The sequence below is a fragment of the Myotis lucifugus genome, unplaced genomic scaffold, assembly GCF_000147115.1.
Source record: "Myotis lucifugus unplaced genomic scaffold, Myoluc2.0 scaffold_477, whole genome shotgun sequence".
NCBI lineage: Eukaryota > Metazoa > Chordata > Mammalia > Chiroptera > Vespertilionidae > Myotis > Myotis lucifugus.
Window position 1 is genome coordinate 322,826 of NW_005871525.1, and position 23,974 is coordinate 346,799.

A 23,974-nucleotide genomic window follows, 5' to 3' on the forward strand; every position below is an offset into this window, starting at 1 on the left:
CTTTTTGTTATTTATTGAGATGTCTGACTTGTCTGCTCTGCTTTATACATTGTGCTCAGTCCAGATGGCAGGTATAGGTCATCTTAGATCAAGCATTTCAAACTCAAAGGCTAACACGGGCCAAATAAACAGGTTTAAGTTTATGTAGGCTGCAAAAAAACAAAAGCTTCAATTTTCATAGAAAATAGGTTTATTTTGATAGAGACATGCTAAATACAAAGGGCTGAAATAAATGAGTAATCGTTAACAAAATAATAGAACATTTTAATAAAAATTAATATTTTTTTTGAACATTCACTTACCAGATACTAAATAACTGCACAAATTAATAAGCGTAACACAAATAAACCTATTTTTCTTGTTTTCCAAAAGCGAATTATTTCTTGTTGCGCACACCAAACAAGTCAGTACAAAACTAAATGGCATGGCAATCGGCTGCTAAAATATTCGCTGCTACTATTAGTGGAGAGAAATGGTGCGCCTGCGCGTAAGGCGCATACGGGAAATGAATGCAACACGATTATAGCCATCAGTCATTAGCGAATGTTGTAGTTTGTTGTTAATAATTATGTATAACAGGACATTGTAAAAATTAAGTTAGGAAATTTTTATTAAAACCTTTCTTACATACCCTTATATTGGCTGGGCCGCAAAATATATTCGTTGTGGGCCTTGAGTTTGACATGCTTGTCTAACATGCTGTTTTTGTCTGGTACATATTAAATTGAAACTGCTAATAGAAGGAACTCAGCAGAGCTGATTGTTTGTGCTAGTACATGTGTTTTTTCTAGTATTATCAACTTTTTCTTAATAGCATTAGTTCCAAGCAGTTTGTGCCTGTGATGGTGCCATTAAATTTAATCCTCATAGACATTGCATATCTTCTGTTTTCATAAGCTTGTCTCTGCCATTTTAAATTAAATATACATACTAGAATCCTAGGATTTGCTTTTTTCCCCCAAGTTATAGAGTAATTATCCTAGAATTTGCTTTTTTCCCCAAGTTATAGAGTAATTTCATAACTAACCATTAACCTTGCTTTTTTGTATTTTTAACTGTAGTACCAGAAGAAAACATTGCAACTATGAAGTATGGAGCCCAGGTTGTAAAGGGGGAGCTGAAATCTGCCTTACTAGATGGTGATACTCAAAATTATGATTTGGACCATGGATTTTCCAGGCATCCAATTGATGATGACTGCCGTTCTGGCATTGAGATTAAGCTAGGTCAGCCGTCCATTATCAATCACATACGGATACTCCTGTGGGACCGAGATAGCCGGTGAGTCTGTCTGACTTGGAGAGAAACGAATGTTGTGTTTGAATGAGATGACCTAACTGTGTGGTCATCTGCTTTGGTTTTACAGATTTGATGATTTATTTCTTTGTGATCACTTGGCTATTTCTCTTGAAGTTTTGTTCTGAGGAAAGAGTTAAAGGGTTTATTCCTTTAACTCCCCCCTCCCCCCCTTTATTTTGCTTTTTCTGCTTATCAAAGTAATGAATATGGTTTTTTTGTGGAAAACATAGAACATAGAAAATCACAAAGAAATAAAAATTGCTGGTGATCTCACCACCCATTATTAATCTGTATATATCTAATTAGTGTTTTTGTTATGCATAGTATCTCTCACACATACACAAAACAGAAACCAGTGAAACCATATAGTTTTACAAAATATAGATTAGATGTGGTTTCACTGGTTTCTGTTTTGTGTATGTGTGAGAGATACTATGCATAATTTTATTGATTTCAGAGAGGAAGTTAGAGGGAGAGAGAGAGAGAGAGAAACATCAGTGATGAGAGAATCATGGATCCGCTACCTCCTGCTTGCTCCCTACTGGGAATCGAGCCTCCAACCCCGGGCATGTGCCCTGACTGGGAATCGAACTGTGATCTCCTGGTTCATAGGTCAACATTCAACCACTGAACCACACTGGCTGGGTTAACTTCACTTTTTAATGAATACATTGTGAATATTCTCTCCTTTAAAAACATTCCCCTAAAATGTCACTTTATATGGTTATCTGGTATTCTACCCTATGCGTTTCCCATTACTTATTTACTTGATTCTGTACTTTTGGATGTTATGACAATAAATGCGTTTTATCGTATAGATGAAAAAAATGTTTTTTAGTGTGTGGATAAATATCATCTTCAAAAGAAAAGAAATTTGTGAAGAAAATTTGGTAGACTCTAGCCTAAGAGTCCACCCAGTTTGGCAATAGCTTCAAGGTTCTGTCTTCCTTCTAGCCTTTCTGATACCTTTACCCACTGTGGTTTCTAGGGTTCAGCCATGATGGCCAAAGTTTCAGAGCAGTATGGGTGACCAAGACCTGAACTGTCTCTCTCATTGCCGCTTATCATTAACCTAAACCCTACATTCCAGAAAACTGATGTGCAGAGAGTCTCTTAGTCATGCCTCGGAGTCTGGGCATGAAGGGCTTAATAGTATTGGTGATGATACCCTGCAAATCTTTTTAACTTTTTAAATATATTTTTTATTGATTTTAGAGAGGAAGGGAGAGAGAGAGTGAGAAAGATAGATACATTAATAATGAGAGAGAATCATTGATCAGCTGCCTCCTGCATGTCCTGCACTGGGGATTGAGCTCGCCAGCCTGGCATATGCCCTGATTGGGAATTGAACCGTCACCTTCTGGTTCATAGGTCGACACTCAACCACTGAGCCATCCCAGCTGGGCTACCCTGCAAATCTTGCAGGTTAGTTCATTTCTCTCGTTAGCACCATTGGCCACCATCCTGGCCTTTTAGGCCATTTGAGCCAAGAATGAGGGAAGCTTTATGAAGTGGGAGTCAGCATCTCCTATACATGGGTCTTTGAGGTCCCAAAGTTATCTCTGTTTTTTTAAATTAAGAATATTTCTGATACATATCTTGTTGAATATAACATGGTGTTTAGTTGGCAAAATGGAGGTAATTCACATGTCATTTCTAAGAGTGATTAATAATCCTATCTAATAATAGACAAACATGGTAATTAACCGTACCTCTGACACGCTTCCCATTGGCTAATCAGGGCGATATGCAAATTAACTGCCAACAAAGATGGCGGCCGGCAGCCACGCAGCTGAAGCGAACAGGAGGCTTGCTTGCTCCAGTGATGGAGGAAGCCAAGGTTCCCTGCCTGCTGCTGCCAGCCTCTGGGCTGCACTCTAAGAAACAATGTTGCAATTATAGAAGCTAAAAAACCCAGATACCTGCTTTCAGCAGCTGAGGTCTCAGAGCTGGAGCCGAGCCTCAGAGCTAAAGCCGGCTCTCAGTTCCAATGACAGCCATAGAAGGTAAATAAATCCCAGAATAAAAAAAAGAAAGAAAGGAGAGGTTGGGAGCTTCAGTCACCTGCTAGCCTGAAAACGGCCCTCAGCCCCTCACCCAGGCTGGCCAGGCACTCCAGCGGGGACCCCCACCCTGAAGGGGGTGTGACCAGCTGCAAACAGCCATCATCCCCTCATCCAGGCTGGCCAGGCACCCAAGCGGGACCCCCACCCTGATCCGGGACACCCTTCAGGGCAAACCAGCCGGCCCCCACCCGTGCACCAGGCCTCTATCCTATATAGTAAAAGGGTAATATGCAAACTGACCCTAACAGCAGAAGGACTGGGAATGACTGGTCACTATGACACACACTGACCACCAGGGGGCAGACGCTCAATGCAGGAGCTGCCCTCTGGTGGTCAGGGTGCTCTCACATGGGAGGAACTCTGCTCAGCCACAAGCCAGGCTGATGGCTGCCAGTACAGCGGTGGTGGTGGGAGCCTCTCCTGCCTCCTCAGCAGCGCTAAGGATGTCTGACTGCAGCTTAGGTCTGCTCCCCGCTGGCAAGTGGACATCCCCAAGGGCTGCTGGGCTGCCAGAGGGATGTCTGATTGCCATCTTAGGCCTGATCCCCCGGGGAGCGGGCCTAAGCCAGCAGGTGGTCATCCCCTGAGGGGTCCCAGACTGCGAGAGGGCACAGGCCGGGCTGAGGGACCTCCCTTCTCCCCTGAGTGCACAAATTTTTGTGCACCGGGCCTCTAGTAGTATAATAATAATAACATATAGCACTTTCATTACTGTTATGTAGTATGCACTGTTATAAAAGCTTTACATATTCTCATTAGTATAAAAATAATAAAATAAAACGTGAGTATGTTGAAACTAAAAGTAGTTATCATTGTTTCCATGATGTTAAATATTTATAGGCCACTTGGTTTTACTATTTGCGTCACATTCACGGGGGACTTAAGTTTACCACATAGCCATTCTTTTCTCACAGAAGTTGTTATCATTCTAAGCAAAGGTGAAAAATTTAGAATCTTAACCAAAAATGATTCTGACATGTGTTGTAAAATTATATCCTGCATTTCTGATAACCCAGAGAGGTTCAATAAAAGGTTATAACCAGTTTGAGACTGAGCGATAAAATGAATGGGAGGGAGAGGACAGCAGAAAATGAGGGATGACAAAATAAGCTGACCTTTTCTGGTCACAACTGTTGGTTGCAGGCTGACATTTATGGTCACCTAAATCTTCCCAGATTGTTCCTGTTGATATTACAGAACAAGTAATAACTGCATCTCAAATTTAAATTTGGCTCATGACAGGGGAATATAGATTTGTTCAATCTGGGACTAGCATGCAGTGGTTCGGTGTAGCTGACTAAGGGAGGGTGATAGGCTGTTTTCATTACTGCCAGGTTATTAGCTGCCAAATTTTAAGTTGTACCCAAAAGAAACACGTATTATCTCTTCACCCAGGTCATTTATTTTTCTGCTGGCTGCACGTATGTGTGGGATGGTAGGAGGCTGGGAGGGAGTGGGAGATCAGCTGGCCTCTGTGGAGAAACACTCCAGTTGGCTTTCCTCCTGAGAGTGCAGGGCTGAGCTCCCAGGCCGGGAAGGTAGAAGGAGAAGGCACACCTAACTTCTATGTTCTGTCCTGTCTTTGTCACGGCCTTATTAATCTGCTAATATGGTGTGAGCAGGCCATCCTGGCTCTGTTTGAAAAGGAACAAATGTCTTCCATGCCTATGTGTCAAGCACTGTGCTAGAGCCTGGGTATATGGAAATACATATGGCATGATCTTTGTTCTTAAGCAGCTTGTGATCTACTAAAGTAGACATACATGCTGAGAGAGAATTTTAGTACATTGTGGTGAATGCTATAATAGGGGATCTATATAGATTTCATCATTATCCACATTTGATTATTATGTAGAAAATGTAATTTGTGAAGATTGTGTTTTTTGTGTGACTGTTAATGTTTTATTAAAGTACTAGAGGCCTGGTGCACAGATTCGTGCACCCGTGGGGTCCCTTGGCCTGGCCTGCAGGAATCAGTCTGATATCCCCCGAGGGGTCCCGGGTTGTGAGAGGACGTAAGCCAGGCTGAGGGACCCCAATGGTGCACAAATCCATGCACCAGGCCTCTAGTATGCATAGAAAATATTTTGTTAATCTCTTCCTGCTTTCCCCCCTTCCCCCTCCCCCCTTTCCTCTGAGATTCATTAGTCTGTTCCATGTTCCATGCCTGTGTGTTGAGCATCTGCCCACGGTGGTCAATGTGCATCATAGCTACCAGTCGAACGGTCACTTAGGCTTTTATATATATAGATAACTCTGTATTGTTATTTTACTTATTGTATTGTTTAATTTTTAATTTAATTTTTAAAATTTTATCTTTATTGTTGAAAGTATTATAGACATCTCCCTTTCCCCCCATTGACCTCTCGATCCTGCTCTTGCCCTTTGTATTGTTATTTTAATATGGTCCTTTTTTCTGCCTTTTTCCTTTTGACTCATAGGTCTTATTCATACTTCATTGAAGTGTCCATGGATGAACTTGATTGGATCAGAGTGATTGATCATTCACAGTATCTGTGTCGTTCTTGGCAAAAGTTATATTTTCCAGCCCGTGTCTGCAGGTTAGTTCTCATGTATAATAAATGATTTTGTTGTTTATTCAAGGAGATTTGGGCTTTGACAAGAAACAGATTACATTTTTGGTCTTATAGAAGAGTTTTTTAGAGTATCAGCTAACAAATACATCCCAACAAAACCTTAGAGAAACTATGGAAAATTAGGCATTTAATATTTAGAGTGTGCTGTGGAACTGTTTATCCAAAGTATTTTGTACTGTTTTTATGTAGTAGACATATAAAGGAATATGAAGGGACAGGAACACTGAGGAGTGGAAATACTTTCTGAACTGCATGCTTTACCTTGAAAGCAGTTATTGTTAGGCGGTACATTCTTCCCACAGAAGCCATGAGAGTGTTTCTGGAGACTTCTCTGGCAGTCCTCAGGCACAAGGAGATTTTTTGATGCCATTGTGCATATTCTGAATGTCTGTGTTACTTTTTCTAGGTCAGTGAATATCCATGGCATTTGACAGAGTCAGTGTTTCTAGTGGGCTGGGCTTGGGCAAGGGAGGCTCAGCTGGTGGGGCTCCAGGCTCACAATCTCCCTTCCTCAGAGCACCGTAGCTTGTATTGTTGTGATGTGTTGCAGTCCATGTTAGTTTGTCTTAAAAAGTACTGATAAATTACTGTCCTAATATTTCATATTCTTTCTTTAGGTATAAGCCGTATTTTAAACTTTTAAAAATGAAATTCTGTAAAACCTAAAAGAATAATGAAATTGGGAGTTGAGAAAAGTGGTTAAAGGTTCCCCAAGTTGTGTTGTTTCTGTTATAATTTTCCCCTTGGAAATTGCCTTCAGATATTCTTTACCTTAGAGTCAAAGGATCAAAGGCAGGTTCATTTGGTGTGGTGAGGCAAGAGAAGGGAAGGGATATCAAAGGTGTAAACTAGGGAGAATGTGGAGCTGACCCCTTACCCAATTCCCTCCTCACTCTCACCTGTAACCTCGATTGACCTTCCATTGTGGCTGATTCAGAGCAGGTGGATGCCCCACAGAACTTACTCTCCTGGTCTGAAGACACTCTTATACTTATTAAACTCATGATCTGTCAAAATCAGGCTGAATTCTCACTTCCACCACAGGAACTCACAAAACCTTTCAGCCTCTGGTATAGTGAAGAATGTTGCCTACATTTTTTTTATTATAGTATGACCAGACACAATATTGTTATCCAGGGATCCTCTTGTGTGAAAATGAAGAAAATCAATTTCATTTCCCCAAAGGGGGACTAAAGTGTCTAAGATCTGGCAGTTGCTCTTTTATCAGAGGAGTTTTGAATGGATTAAAATGAGAAGGACAAGAAATTGAGTGAAGATTCTATATCTCAGAGCTGCCTAGGGATACTTCGAGAGTGACAGAGGGGCCCTGACGTGGGGGACATGATCGAGTCTGCATCGACTCAGTTTATTACTATTGTATTGGATTAAAAAATAAGCAGTATAACAGCCAAAGCGTCTGATGTGCACCGAAGGACCGTGTGCTTGTATTTAATTTGAAATCGTAGGAACATGACTCCCAGAACAAATCATGGTGAATATAAAACCAGTCATGACAGAGTCTGTGTACTTTACCCATCTTAAAACATGCCCTCAGTTATGGTCTCCGGCTTTTAGAAAATATACTTTTCTTTATTTATCAATGGGCATTATTTATGCTCCCCTTTCCTTACTTTGTCTCTTCTGGGTGGCCTTGCCTTTGTTGGTGTAGCTTTTATACGTGTAGAGCCTGGCCATATTCGTGATGCTAGTTTTTGTCTTCGTATAGCTGGCTCCCAACTCTGGTCAAGAAAAACTGAGACAAAGTGGTTTAGAGAAAGTGTTAACAAGAAAAGGAAGGAACCTTGATATTATATTTGTTTAAAAAATTTTAATATATTTATAATTACTTTAACATATTATGTTAATTACTAAATTCCGTGATAAACTCTGCCTTTTGTAATGTTTGGAATTTTGGTAGTATTTAAAAATGAACCTAAGAATAAGTCCCTATTGATTATTAAGGATGTCTTATACTTGGTGCTTCTTATCTTCACAGTCATTTATTGACTACCTAAACAATGTGCTAAATACACTTCTTCTAGCTTCACTAGGAACATATAAATTCTTTATTTCTTTAGCATATCAGTATTCTGTTTGCATTATGTCAGTTAAAATGCTCATTTGTAACATTTGCATGTCACCTTTATTCTTCAGTGTCCTTCATATGTTTGTCTTGCCTCTGATACTAAAATTACAAGCTTTTGGAATCGAGTATACCTTCTAATCTTTTAGCATTCTTACACAGTACTCAGGTTATGACCTTGTGTGCAGTAGGTACTCTATAAATGTTACCACAGGATTTATGGGGTCAGGGCACTGACTGGGTAATGAAGAGAGATTGCTTTAACGTTGATATGTATATATTTTCATTGGTACTTTTAATCCATGTGTTCGTTAAAATGCACATCACGGCTGGAAAACTCTCTGGAGTGGTAAGTGGTTTTGTACTGTTTGCAAAGGCTACTTTCTGTTTTTTTCTTTAGAAAACTGAATTTTGAGTTTAATCCCAGAAGCTATGAGTGTCATGTATTGATGAAAGAGTACATCAAATATATTCACAAAAGGAGAGGTGCTCTGTGAACTGGGGAGTGTGAGATTACCCAGCCCTCTCTGAATCCAGGCTGGACTGCATGCAAATTAGCATTTTGTAGTGGAAAAACCATGGGCTATGGAGTTAGAGAGCTCTTCTCAAATCCTGGTTTCATCTAATACTGGCATTGTGCTCTTAGAAAAGTTGTGCCTTTCTGAGCACTCGTTTCTATACCAGTAAAAAAAAATCAGGAATAGCCCTGGTCAGTGATTCTCAGTGGTTAGAGTGTCAGCCTGTGCACTTAAGTGTCTCAGGTTTGATTTCCTGTCAAGGGCACGTACCTGGGTTTCAGGTTTGATCCCCAGCCCTGGTTGGGGCACATTCGGGAGGTAACCAATCATGTGTCTCTCACATCAATGTTTCTCTCCCTCTCCCTCTCTCTCCCTCCTCTTCCTCCTCCCCTCTCTCCTCCCCTCCATTCCACTCTCTCTAAAATAAAAATCAATGGAAAAAATATCCTCAGGTGAGGATTAAGAACAAAACACACACACACACACACACACACACACACACACACACACACACCAAGAATAGCCACACCCTTTATGGGGTCTGTTGTGGAGGGTTAGATGGCATAGCACATATATGAGTACTGTGCACAGTGCCTGGCCCAAAATAGGCTCAGTAAATAGTTGTTTTTATTACTAATTTTTAAAAAATTATTTTTCTCATTTCTAAGACTCTCAACTGGTGTTTGACCTTCAGAGAAAGGAACCATCCCTACCATCCTCTTTGGCCATGGTGGCTCTCACTGCAAGGAAATTTTTCCTTACCTCCGGAGCCTAGTTGGTTCAGCACTTTTCTATTGCCAGTCCATGTTTAGTAATCCAAAACATACATTAAATGGGTCTCTTTATCTGTTTTAAAAAATTATATCAATCTTTTTTTTTTTTTAATCCTCACCCAAGGACATGTTTTTATTGGTTTCAGAGAGAGAGGAGAGAAGGAGGGAGAGAGAGAGAGAGAAACATTGATCAATTGCCTCCCATATGCACCCCAACAGGGGTTTGAACCTGCAGCTTGGGTATGTACCCTAACCAGGAATCAAACCTTCGACTTTTCAGTGTACGGTACAATGCTCTAACCAACTGAGCCACACTGGCCAGGGCGGGTTTTTAACTTCATAACCTGCCCATTTGTATGTTTCCAGCAGTTTTCAAATATTTTGGTTTTGGTAAAGCATTTCTTATTCTGATAAAATATATATAACATAAAATTTTCTATCCATATATTTTGTGGAATGTAATTCAGTCTGTATTTCACCTCACCAAGGTAGTAGACGTTATCTAGTGACAAAGCCAGAGTTATGGTGCCAACCATAACAGTGAATGGAAGGAAATTAACTGCTCTGTCTTTCTTGGTCTTTTTTAGGTACTCATTTGGCTATGCACTGCTGTATGTAGCCAAAAACTTAAACTAATAACTACCCACCCCACCAACCCCCAATTGGAGGTGCAGAAAAGTGACTTGTCAGTTTTGTTAGAATTTTTCATATATACTCAGAACCATGTAATGTCTTATCAGCTTTCTCTTTCTCAGGAAAAGGCAATTTCTGCTTTACCCATAAATTCTCTAACCTTCAAATTGTCTTCTTGGCTATCTAGTAAGCTCTCATCAAGTACTCCCATAGCTTTCTTAGATGATGGAGTCTAGGACCAAACAAAAACACTAATAAGGAATGGCAAATATTGAGTACCCTGGGGGGTTTTACATTTTTTTCTGGTTGTCTCTCAACATGACACTGGTAATTTGGCAGCCGTATAATGTTGCTGAAATATGAGAAGACTCGAAACATAGGTGGGAAGGGTAGAGATAGATTTCAGAGCCTGTATATGGCTGGTAGGTGGAATTACAAAAAAAGTGATCTTGGTATAAAACCGGGGAGTTGAGGGAGAGGAACAGCAGGCCTAAAAACAAGGTCCTCAAGGATATACCTGTTGAGAGAGGGAAGAAAAGAGTAGATGGCAGACACGTTTGCTGCGGGGCTGCAGGTTAGAGGAGAGCCAGGAGGAGCACAGCTTACTGAAGACAAGGCCAGCAGGGTATCGAGAAGATGCAGCTTCATAATTAGAACATGGCACAGGGGGGACGCCCAGGGAACACAAAACTGGACTTTCTTCTTTCTTTCCTTCTGTTTTTAATTCTCAAAGTGGAAGTGTCTTTTCTATGACATTTTAATTATAAAATTAAAATGTAGTACATATTTTAAAAATTGATAAAGCTTGCTATCTGATAAGGCCATACCCAGTTTCCACCAATAGCACATAAAAACGCCTTTGCTCCGAAACTGCACCAGTGCAGGCATCATCAGCGTTTTGCCAATATGATTTATGATTTGTCAAAAAAGGTCTTACTTTAATTTGGATTTCTTTTATCGCTGAAGTGGAATATCTTTTATTACTGGCCATTTGTTATTTCTCATTTATGAAAAGTCTACTTTTATCTTCTGCATATTTTACTTCTTGGGTAATTATCTTTTTTTTGGCTGGTGAGAACCTAATATTGGTGTATAGATATATGTTATGTATAATGTCATATATATGTGTATAAATATATACATATATGTGTATATGTATATGTGACATTATCCTCTTGCCTGTCATGTTTTACAGTTTATTAGTTTTTTTGTGTTTTATTGGTACCTTTTGCCATATAGAATTTTACTTTTTAAAAAACGTGGCTGGTGCTGCTCAATGTTTAGAGAGTCGGCCCATGCACCAAAGGGTCTCAAGTTCGAATTCCAGTCAAGGGCATGTACCTGGGTTGCAGGTTCATTCCTGGCCCTGGCTGGGGCATATGGGGGAGGCAACCAATGGATATCTCTCTCTTGCATCTATGTGTCTCCCTCCCTCCCTCCTTCCCTCCCTCCCTCCCTCCCTCCCTCCCTCCCTCCCTCCCTCCCTCCTTCCCTCTGTCGCTCCTTCTCACTCTCGTTAAAAAAAAATCAATGGAAAAATATCTTCTGGTAAGGATTAACCAAAAACAAAGGGTGATCAAATCTGTCAGTCATTTTTATGATTTTCATTGGTCTGATATCATGTTTAGAAAGTTGTTCCTCACTTCCAACATTAAAGAATTCTATATTTTTATAAATATTTTTCTACTACTTGGTATTTTTATATGTAAATATTTAATCCGGCTAGAATATTTTTTGTGTGTATATTTTTGGGCAGAGATAGTCAGTTGGCTAAGACTGTTAATCATTTCTTACCACACTAATGTGAGTAGCCATATTCATCATGTACTAAGTTCTAGCATGTATTCTGCTCTGTTCCATTGATTTTGTTGACTGTTGCTCAAAGTGTTTTAATTATTGTAGTTTCCCTTCCTTCTTTTTTTTTCTTTTCTTACAATTAGAAATTATAATGTGACAAATGTGTCATGGAAAAAAGAAAGGGTGTTATAGAGCATCTGTCCGCCTGTCTTCTGGTCTCAGTGGTCACATTAGAGGACATAAATGATGATAAACATCTCACTAGAATGATTCTGCTCTAATTTATAAGAAGAAATTTAGGTGTGATTCACCAGCTAAGGAACTAGATTTTTCTTCATTTATACATCTGTTTATTTATTCACCACTCACTCATTTCACAAATAAGCTCCTAGTTTGTATTTGCATTATATTTGATATTGAGGCCATGGCACTGAAAAGGACTACCGAGGTTTCTGCTCTCAGGGAATTTGGAAGAAACAGATAAACTAATAGTAAGAACACATCACATAATTATGAGTGTTGTGAAGATGGTATTGTGATAGTGACCAGGGTCAAGGGGTACAGGGTGGTTATTTTAAATAGGTGTTCATGGAAACCCCAAAAGGAGAGGTGGTTTTGCTCACCTGGGGATATGTTTAGAGAGAGGGAGGGAGGGAGGGAGGAAGGGAGGGGGAGAGAGAGAGAGAGAGAGAGAGAGAGAGAGAGAGAGAGAGAGAGAGAACACAGGTATGTGCCCTGAGCAGGAATCAAACCCCGCACCAAATTTGCGCAGGACGACACTCCAACCAACTGAGCCACCTGGCCAGGGCGAGAAGTGGTTGTTTTAAGCCGAGATGAAGTGAGTGATATTCCCTGGTCATTATTTTAGATATTTAGGTTTTCTTTGGTGTACCTTTAATATTTTTCAGGGATATCTGGTGTACTGTAGGAGGCCTCATTAGATGAATACTAAAACTGTACTGTTTTTGGTATTGGGCACTTTAATCTCTTTTATTGCTACCATATATTTCAGGTCCCTCCTCATCCCTGCCATCATTAGATGCAGCATAACTTTTTTTTTTACCCATCTTCATTAAATTATAGTACCTACACAGTGCTATAGATCTACAAGACATAAAATAAATGAGAAAAATAAACGTTGCTATTGATGGCAACATTCTTTCTCTACCATATTAACATTGTACAAAAGCATGTGTGTCTTTTTTCTCCTCCCCCTGCCCCATAACTGGGCACTGATATATTCGTTTTCTTTAAAAGGCAGGCATTTTTACATTACTCAGTGGTTTACTAGGATGCTTTAGCTTTAGAATCACAGCTAGAATTATGCTGAGCCTTTACTTTCTTTATATGATTGACATCTTCAGAATTCAAGAAATAGCTTATTCAGGTGTAAGTAAAAAAACAATTTAAAAAAGTAACTATATACTTAGTTTGAATTGTCTTTGTACCTACAACTTTGATACCATAATTGAACTGGTACAGAAATTGAAAAGCAGAATGTAGCCACATGGTGTCACTATATCATTACAATTTTACTTGGGGCCAAAGAGAGGCTGAAATTGCCTTTTTTATAAAACCGTATTTAAATATAAATTGTTCTGAAGTCTGTGGTTTGTGAAATAACATGTGACACTGTTTGTACCATTTAAGCCTTTCTACTCATGGAGCATTAATTATGCCCGAAGTCCGTAGGTGTACATTCAGTGCCAGCCCGCCCTTGACTTGCCATGTGTACTGTATAGCGGATATGTGGCTGCTGTAATACAGTTATTCAGTTTCATGCAAATACTTAAAAAAATCTACCTTCAGAATTTTGAAATAAACATAAGAGTAACTCAAAGGAGTCAGATCCATTAAATATTTTTAAGGAATTGGAAAGCAAAAGAAAGGAGGAATGAGGAAGAGAGAGAGGGCTATTGGACCTCAGGAGAGAGACAGGGAGGAAACAGTGTAACACTTACTGGCATCTGCTATGGGCCAGACACATATTGTTACCTTATATAATTCTTATAATAGCTCTAGGAGAAAAATACCACTAACTACCTTATTTTTACAAATGAGGACATTGAGCTCTAGAGAAACTAAATTTGCAGGTCTGTCTGAATACACAGTTAACACCACAGTCTTACATTGCCTATGCAGGATATGAGATTAAAAAAATAGCTCTGCTTTGGAGTAGGAGGAAACTCAGAGCTCCGAAGAAGCCCCCACTGCCTCTTTGGCAGGAGCAGTTTCCAGGAATGCTGAGAGAAGGCCTGTGTGGCCATCCTCTGCTCATGCTGGTTGCAGCCGTCCAGAAGACCAGGATACTAATGCTGAGGATGATGAGGGTGATGATGAACAATTGAGGAAGTTTTTCTCTTTAAAATGCTCCAAAGGGCGTGTAGCAATCTTTTATCTAGGTCTGTTTTGTCAGTTTGTCAGTAGAGCTTTGAATTTTCTTGCCCCTTAGTTTCCCATAAGATCATTTTTAGATTTTATCATTACAGTGAACCTGATGTTCTTAACTCCTGGTTTTGCTTTAGCTGTGTTTAGAAACAAATTTCATATTATTATAAAATTTCTCTTCACAAGATCTCTTAATCTTGAATTGCTTTTTAAAAATTTATTGATTTGAGAAAGAGAGAGAAGCAGAAACATCAATTTGTTGTTCCACTTATTTATGCATTCATTGGTTTAGTCTTGTATGTGCCCTGTCTGGGGATCGAACCACAACTTTGGAATATAGGGATGATACCCTAATCAACTGAGCTGCCCAGCCAGGGCCTGCTTCTTTAGAGGAATTTTCTATTTATTATTTTCACCTAGAATCCTCTTATTAGGTCCCCCCCTCAAAAAAAAAAAATCCACTGTGTTTTGTATTCAGTAAGACCTTTGAAACATGGGTTTGTGCTTAAGTTATTCAGTCAAATCCAGGGTTTTTGTTTTATTATATTTTGTTTAAAGGGTAATAATAGCCCAGCTGGTGTGGTTTAGTGGTTGAGCATCGACCCATGAACCACGAGGTCACAGTTGGATTCCTGGTCAGGGCACATGCCTGGGTTGTGGGCTTGACCCCTTGTGGTGGGCTTGTAGGAGGCAGCTGATCGATGATTCTCTCTCATCATTGATGTTTCTATCTCTCTCTCCCTCTCCCTTCTTTGAAATCAATAAAACCATATTTACCAAAAAAAAATAAAATAATAATAACAACATGTTGAGATTCTTTTGTGTGTAGTGGAAAAATTAGAACATGAGAAAATAGAACAGGTTTGCCCTTTTGCTTTTTATTTTATAGTTTTAGAACATAAATTAGTGTCTTTCAATAAGCCGACTGCATGAGATGAGGTTAGTAACACTAATGATCAGTTATTATTACCACAGATAACTGTTTGTTTTTCATTCTGGAAGAGCAAGAACTGTATTTGGTGGTGCTAACAATTGCTTCCTAAACAGTTATATCCAGGATTAAGTTCTGATACTGCCTCCCTAGTTGACCATCAAACATCCTTTTTCTCATGCCTTTCCTTTCCTAAATGTTACTCAGTTATTTATAGGATTTATTCATTTAGACATTTGTTCAATAAGCATTTATTAACACCTGCTATATTGTAGGCACTTAGTTTAGTTGCCAGGCATAAAAGGATGAACAAGACAGTTGCTGCTCTCGTGATACAATAGTAGTGATAACCTTCTAAAGATTGATAAAGTAAATTATGATAGGCGTAATAATAAGTGTATATAATAGAGGGAGAGAGAGAGAGAGAGGACATGTACCTAGGAGCAGCATAGTTATGGGGGACCCTATTGAAGAGAGGTTTTGAGCCGAGTCTGAAAGGACCAAGGGATTGAGCAGGCAAAATAAAGGAGAAAGGATGTGCGGTATGTGCAGGACATTTGCTGAAGGTAGAATTTGCACTGGATTTGACCAAATCTAAACTTCGCTCAAAGCTTTCCACCAACAGGTCTTTTTGCTTCTCTAGCTCATCTTTGATTCTTACTTAAAAGCCCTGTTTTGTCTCACTAGTCAATCACATCTATTTACTTGCTCATACCTCCTACCTATGTCCCTAAGCTCAGAGACTACATAAATGATAGTCCTTCCCTCTTTATGTGATCTTGTACAATTGTTTCTGGTATCTGGGATTTGGTTTTAGTTAAAGCTATGTGTTTTTTTTTTTTTGTAAACCTTTAACAAGATTAGAAGATTCCCTGTGAAGAGCTATAAATTAGGTTAATTTGCACAAATGTTATTCAGAGAATAGTAAAAATTCCTAAGAAGTGAAGAAAAGTCCCTCTTTTAGAACCAGGATTTGAGTCCGTGTGTCTTTTGCTTAGAAAAATAATACATTTGTATAGGCATTTCATTATTGGATGGGTACATGCTGTGTGTAAGGAATTTAACTGTTGTGTATAACTACTGATACAGTTTTCCTGTTGGAGATCTCCTTTTGGAATCTTGTTTTGAGACTTCAGCTCTCCCACCTCTTGATTATGGAACTTAGGAAATCCTGAACCAGAAAGCCAGATACTAAACTCCTGGGCAATAGAATACAAAGCCACCTGGGGCGCTAGGCTCCTTAATAAGAGCCAGGGGCCTTCAGCAGAGGGGACAGAAACAAAGGTGAGCTATGGGGCTGGGAGTAGGAACCTGGGAGTTAATGGAAATGGTTGGAAAGACTTTCCAGGACCTTCAGTACGGCTGCGGAGAGAGTAAGAACATGTTAGTGGAGTAAAGCTTCCCCGACTTTTCACTTTGGAAGATCGAGAAGAGGGAATGACAGCTAAATCCTGGAGGTCAAAAATACAGACAGACTTGGACACAGATTTATTTGTGAATTGCATAGTTATTTTCCAGTCCTGTTTACTTTGGAAATGGTAATCTAAAGAAGGTATTGGTTAAGTAGTTGATATTCTCTTAGTGAAGAGTTAGACCTTTATATACTTAAATTGTATCCCACACTGCCTAGCAGTGATTGCTTTGACCTTTCATAGCATTTTTAACTTGAATCATCCACTTTAGCCATTAATTACATACTATATCTTGTACACCTCTCTAATTATTTTGTGGTTCCTGGACCTTTTTTTGATAGTAGTTGCACATAAGGTAGCTTGTTGAATCTCTTTAGCCCTCTACTATCTCTCAGTGCAGGTGCCTGGATAATAATTGATTTTTCTGGAAAAAATCCTTTTGACACTGCTATTTTTTTCCCCAGTGTTAGAAGGAGATACCAGGAAATAAGAAGATTTTATAATATTTCTTTCCACAGAAAATATGCTTAAAGAGAACTGTATGTACAAGTCCTGTGGTTAATAAAATCATTAGAGCTTTCTCAGTGATCATATGATCATATAAACAGTACAAGTTCTCTAGATCAGTGTTCCTTCTGTGGATACAAGGTTAGCTCAGAGGAGAGTGGACCAGAAATGAAGCCAGATTGCCTGGCAGCTGCCAGAAATTCTGGGCAGAGTGCCAGGCTTGGTTCACCTTCTAAAAATTCATCTCCCAGAATGAAAATAGAGGGCTCGATCTTTGCAAGGAGTGGTAGTAGCATGAGCTCTTGGACTTCCTTAGGCCCGAAGTGCTTTATTGATGCAAGGAAAGGGGGGAACAGATTACTGTGGACCAGTGGCTTTGACCTCATTTAAGAGTTGTAATATTTTCTTTAGCAGCTTACTTCATTATATTTCAAATTATAATTTCATAAGTTAATAATTGTTCTTTCAATTAATGTGGGTCATATATACACATGAATATGTTCTGCCTGATAGGAAGCTGTAGGTTTAATTTCTAATAGTCATAGAAATTCTATGCACATTATGAAGCTATTAGGATGTAACAGCTGTTTTAGTTCATTTCTCCCTGCAAAAGAAATGTGATATAGACTAAAATGATCAGTAATTATATATTTTGAAAGTGAAACCGCCAGTTATAGAAAGTGCTAATTTACACATTAGATACTGATAAAATACAGGATGCTATGAGTTTCAAAGTTAGTGTTATCTTCTGCCTAAGACTATGAAAGAGAATCTGTGCCAAAAGACATTTTCTCTCTTTGAAGTCCTTGTTTGCATTGCCTATTGTAATTTTGAAGTTGCAAATCAATAGATATGAAGAAGTGCTTGATATTTTTCTAAAGAAAAAAAAATTATAAGGCCTGTTAGAAGGAGTAGGATCTAGAAGGATTTTATTTTATTTCTGTTGATCAGTGCTTGCCATCTGCCTTCCGCTTAATGTTGTAGAAGCATGCCTGCGTTTCCCAGTTCTGAACAGATGATGTGCATGGTTTGTTGAGATATATGTATATTCTGGATGTGTGTGTGTATATATACCTACAGTGCTTAAAATCACACTTGAAGTGCAAAACAGATAATGAGTCTCCATTTCTGGCTAATTTGCATATTCAGCTCTTGCACACAAAAGACTACAATGACACTGATTTTCTTTTCTACTTTAGAATCGGCACTAACCAGCTGTCAACAAATATTTTGATTAAACACTTTTCTTTATTGGGGAACTTTGGGGCACATTCTTTGTATAAACGTAGTGTTTTCTTTGATTTCAAGGGACATATTTTCAGTATGATTCATGGTGCATCACACCGGTAAGCTGTCATGCACAAAAATATATTTTTCTCTGTAAACTTCCTTTTTACCATTGATTTCTCTAGGGCAAAAATATGGCTCAGCACAGAATATTCCAACTCAAGATATTTGCCTGAAACAAAGGTAGTAAATAAACATATAAGCCTGCTTTAAATAAACTGAAAAATTTAAAGTATAGATTCATAAATCGGACTTTTCCAAGATATTTTTAAAGGTGATTTAATAGTTTCTCTAATACATTTAAAATATGATTTGACTACAGAAGTTGTTAATATTTTGACATAGACTCATCTAGTCTTCTGTGTAAGTATACATAAACATTTTATTTACAAAAAAGGTATTATATGGCACATACTATATTGAAAGCTTGCATACACACACACACACACACACACACATACACATACTCTTATATTCATGTGGATGTTTTTCCATGTCAGTACATATATATCTGCTTTATCTTTTTTTAACAATAGCAAAATATTCTAATGTACTATTCTTTACCTCACTAGTTTCCTATTGAGGAACTTTTAGGATGTTTCCAGTTTTGCTATAGAACAGTGTAGTCTTTGCACACTTTCCTGATGATCTCATCACATAAGCAGAGTGAAAGGATATGATCATCTTAAAGTATGAAATGTAGCGATAAAAGCCATGCAAAATCATTGTACCAGCTTCCTTTTACCAGCAGTATATGATAGTACCTATTTCCCCACATCCTTATCAACAATGGGTATTACCATTTTTAATCTTTTGTCAAACTGACAGGCAAGCCATGATTTCTCATTTGTTTTGTGCAGATTTTTTTTTATTCCTTGTAAAGGTAAGTGAGTATCTGCTTGTTGATAAGCATCCATATTTTCATAGAAGAGATGAAATTCAAGTTAGCCTGAAGGGAATGGTTGAATTTTGACTGGGTGATTTTAGAGGGTTTTTCCAATGAGGTCATCTGAGAAAGTGGTTCTCAGTTGGGGGTGATTTTGCCACCCCGGGGACATTTAGCCCTGGCTGGAGACATTTTTGTAGTCACAGGTGAGAGGCAGGGTGGTACTGGCATCTAGGGAGGAGAAGCCAAAGATGCTGCTAAACATCCTACAATGTATAAGACAGCCTCCCACGACAAAGAATTATCCAGACCAAGTGTCAATAATGCCAAAGTTGAGAAACCCTGATTTAGGAGCAGGTTGCAGTAATTCCATAGGTGAAGGGGGCTTGAATTAGGGTGTCTTTGCTTGAAATAGAGACAAGAATAGCTGAGAAAGATATTTAAAAGGAAAAACAAGCCAAGCTTGGTGACTGATTGAATATGGAGGGAAAAAAGAATTGAGTCTTAGCAGGGGTCCTCAAACTTTTTAAACAGGGGGCCAGTTCACTGTCCCTCAGACCGTTGGAGGGCCGGACTATAGTTTTAAAAAAAACTATGAACAAATTCCTATGCACACTGCACATATCTTACTTTGAAGTAAAAAAACAAAACAGGAACAAATACAATATTTGTATTTGCATGTGGCCCGCGGGCCGTAGTTTGAGGACCCCTGCTTAAGAGCTTCCAAGTTTGGAACCCAGGTGGCTGGGAAATGGGATGACATGAGTGGACAGAAGTTGTGTGGGAGCCAGTTTGAAATAGTTGGAGAATTATTACTTAGAAGTACATAGTGACACTCTTTGCTGTTTCATTTGTTTTGTTTTTATACACGGAGGTTTTAATTTTACACTTGGTGCCAGGATTGTGTTGGATTTTGGATTACAAAATCTCTAACTGGTACCAAACATTTATTTGATCTCAATTTCCTCTTTCTGAAATGTTCTTCTTTATCTCTACTACAGAAATCACATAAAAATTATTTAGAAAGATGAAATGCTGTTTTCTCTGGGAAATCTTCCTTGATCTCTCCAATTGAAATAAAACTGTTTTTGTTTTTCATTTAGTAAACAAATACTATCAAACTCCTGTTACAGGATGGGCCCTGTGCTAGGTACTAGAGCTATGGTGGCGAGCTTTAAACACACATCCCCTGCCTTGTGGAGTTTACAGCTTAGTAGGAGAGTCAGATATTGAACAAAATAACCACATGTAAAGGAAGAATTATAGGCTATGGTAAATGCAGAGAAAGAAAAACACAAGTGAGCATTAGTGGTATAAAGAAGAGTACAGTTTCAACTGGGCAAGCCAGAGAAGTTTTTAGGGAAGTGATATTTAAGTGGGACCTAAGTGATGATTAGGAGTTAAGGAGGCAAAGAAGAAAGGAGAAAGCATTTGGAGCAGACAGAAAGGAAAACCTGGAGGGAGAAAAGAACTTGGCCTGTTCAAGGAAATGAAAGGAAATTAGTGTGGTTGGAGAGTGGTGGTGAGAGAGTGGGGATGTAGGTTATTTAGGACTGGCAGAACCTATTAAAGAGAGGGTAGTCCTTCAAAAGTGCAGTCCCTGGGAAGAGTGTTATGCTAGGATGTGACGTGATCTGACTTGAAGTTTAAAGACCTGTTTCCTTTGTGGGGCATAGATTAGGTGGGTGAGTGGAAGCAGGGAGACCCGTTGGGAGGCCTTGCTATATACATAGTTCAGGAGGAATATGTTGGTTGCTTGTGTAAGGATGGTAGCTGGGTATAATGAGATTCTCCTGTAATGGGTAATGATAGCAGGGGAAATGGATTTGAGGTATGTTCTTGAGCTTGTGATTTTTGTAAGGAATGTTGCTATATATACAGGCTTGGAGCAGATAAAGGAGGTCTGGGCTGAATTGGAGGAAGGTATTTGAAGCCAGAGGAATTGATTAAACTAGAAAGAGGTAGAATGTAGTAGAGCATAGAAAGAGGAAAAAAGGGGTGTTTAGAGCTGAGTCTGAGGTGCTGTAGAAGTTGATCAGGTAGAAGAGGAGAAGCCAACAAAGGAAGCGGGGAAGGAGCAGCCAATAAAGGAAGTGAGGACAAGCAGGAAAGTGTGGTTGCTGCAAGATCAAGTAGGTGAGGAATGAGAAGTATCCATTGGCTTTGCATTGGCAACATAGAGGGCATGGTTCACCTTGGTAGTAGCAGTTTTACTGACATGGTGGAGTGGAAGTCAGATTACGGTTGGTTAGTACATTAAATGTGTAATCCTATCTAATAAAGAGGGAATATGCTAATTGATTGCCCCGCCCTCAAAGATGGCGACACCCACAGCCAATGAGGAGGGAATATGCTAATTGACTGCCCCGCCCTTGAAGATGGCGGCACCCACAGCCACAAGATGGCCGGCAGGGGAGAGAAGTTGTGGGTGATCAGGCCAGCAGGGGAGGGCAGTTGGGGGCGACCAGGCCAGCATGGGAGGGCAGTTGGGGGGGACCAATCCTGCAGGGGAGGGCAGTTGGGGGGGACCAATCCTGCAGGAGAGGACAGTTGGGGGCAATCGGGCTGGCAGGAGAGGACAGTTGGGGGCAATCGGGCTGGCAGGGGAGGGCAGTTAGGGGCGACCTGGCCAGCAGGGCCGGGCAGTTGGGGGTGACTGGGCCGGCAGGGGAGGGCAGTTGGGGGCTACTGGGCCAGCAGGAGAGGGAAGTTGGGGGCAATCGGGCCAGCAGGGGAGCAGTTAGGCGTTGATCAGGCTGGCAGGGGAGCTGTTAGGGGGTGATCAGGCTGGCAGGGAGTGGTTAGGGGCAATCAGGCAGGCAGGCAGGCAAGTGGTTGGGAGCCAGCAGTCCCGGATTGTGAGAGGGATATCCGACTGCTGGTTTAGGCCCGATCCCACATGGGCCTAAATCAGCAGTCGGACATCCCTTGAGGGGTCCCAGATAGGAGAGGGTGCAGGCTGGGCTGAGGGGGCCCCCCTCTCCCCCCAGTGCACGAATTGCATGCACCAGGCCTCTAGTTCATAATAAAATAAAAAATGCATATACCCATTGGCTCAGCAATCTTACCCTTTTAAACTTCTGCTAAAATTCATTAAAATCAAATATGTATGTAAGAATGCTTATTGCAGCACTGTTAATAGAATAAAAAACTGTGAAAGTACCCAGTGCTCATCAATATGGGAATTCATTAAAATTAAAAAGAATAAATTGTATCCATATGAACTGACTGAGAAGGCTTTCCATAAATATCGTTATATGAAAAACACATGATGTAGATACTCTGTTAATTATGACATTTCTTTTGTCAACAAACTACTTTAAATATGTATATAAATGTTTGTATGGACTTATATAAGCATAGAGGATGGTGTGGAAGAATACACATTAAACCTTAATATTAATTACTTCAGGAAAATGAAGATGGGGTAAGGAAAGTAGAAAGGTAGTATTTGATTTTTATTTGTCTTTTATTTATTTGCTATAACATCATTTTTTAAATTAAAAAGGGAGTTGAACTTTAAAGAAGCTCTGGGAGGTGAGGAAATGGAGAAAGAATTGATAACTCTTTTGAGAAACTTTGCTGTAAAGGTGAGTAAAGATACAGGATGGAAGCTGGAAGTGGATGTGCTTATTAGGGATGAGAGGTACTAAAGCATGTTTAATGCTGAGAAAGGATCCAAGAGAGAGAGAGAGAGAGTGAAGAGGGAGCAAGAAAGACAGCCCATGGAATGAGTTCCAGACTGCGAGCGCCAGAGTGATGGCTTCTCCTTCCTTTAGGATGTATGGAACAAAATCCTCAGCTGAGAGGGAGGGGTAGCTGGAGGTTTGAGTAGAGTGGAGAAAGGGAGGACATAGTTGTTGCAGACAGAGGGAGAGTAAGCTAACTGGGGAAACTCTGTGGCATGCCAGGCAGGGTTTATTGCCAGGTAGGGTTCATTGTTCATGCGATTGGGAGGCAGGATCTTCCAATAGTAATTCCATCAGCATAGTGTGTGTTTTTTCTAGTGAAATTCAGGTTACTCAGGTTAATGTTCAGAGAAGTAAGTGGTTGAGGGCTCTGGTGGGAGTTAGTCCAGTGTAATAGAAGGTGAGAGGGGCAAGAAAGTGAGAGTATTCGCTAAGACCCAAAAGAAAAATCTAGAGATAATTGCTGATGGGATAATAATAATAATTTTTCACATCTGAGTGCTGTTTCCTTTTTTTGTTTTATGTTGACACCACTGTCTCGACCACCACTACCAGTTTCAAATGAATATAAAGAACAGCTTGTTGACTTGACTATTAACTATGAACAAGATGTAGCTATTTTCTGGCTTTCTTATATCTCTTAAAAATAGGTCCTGGGGCTTATCTTTAAATATAAAACTTACATAAACCTATGTGTGTGCCCAGAAAGCAAACTAAGAAAAAGTAGTAGGTTTAATTGCAACAGAATATGGCCCAGACGGTGCTATTGCCATTGCCCATGTTTTACTTAGAGGATGGTACCTTGTTGGTGAACTTTTCAATTGCTTGGTTAATTGAGAGATTACTTTAAACATTGTAAGTAAACAGTACTCATTATTTGACTGTTACCCCATTGGTTTTGTCAGTTTGTTATTTATGTTGTCATCTTAGAAAAGACAAACCAACAGATATGACATCTTTGGAACAGACCTTAGGAATATGTTTTATTGCTGTCAGAATGTGTTTTAAAATACACCCTACAGAATTTGGTTCTGAAAAACACTCACATATGATCTTTGGAGGTTTTGGGTTTGTGTGTATGTGTGTGCTTTTTAAATATAAATTAATA

At 39.6% G+C, this 23,974-nt stretch overlaps 1 protein-coding gene across 3 annotated transcripts in view; it reads left to right on the plus strand.

The window, feature by feature from the left end:
* The window catches only part of BTBD9 (BTB domain containing 9), a 428,978-nt gene that overhangs the window by 71,846 nt on the left and 333,158 nt on the right, over window positions 1-23,974 (plus strand). For all 3 annotated transcript variants that reach the window (XM_023744579.1, XM_023744580.1, XM_023744578.1), the window contains 2 exons: window positions 1,062-1,281; window positions 5,807-5,926. In XM_023744579.1, coding sequence (XP_023600347.1) covers window positions 1,062-1,281; window positions 5,807-5,926 — 340 coding nt within the window. The remainder of the gene's footprint in view (window positions 1-1,061; window positions 1,282-5,806; window positions 5,927-23,974) is intronic.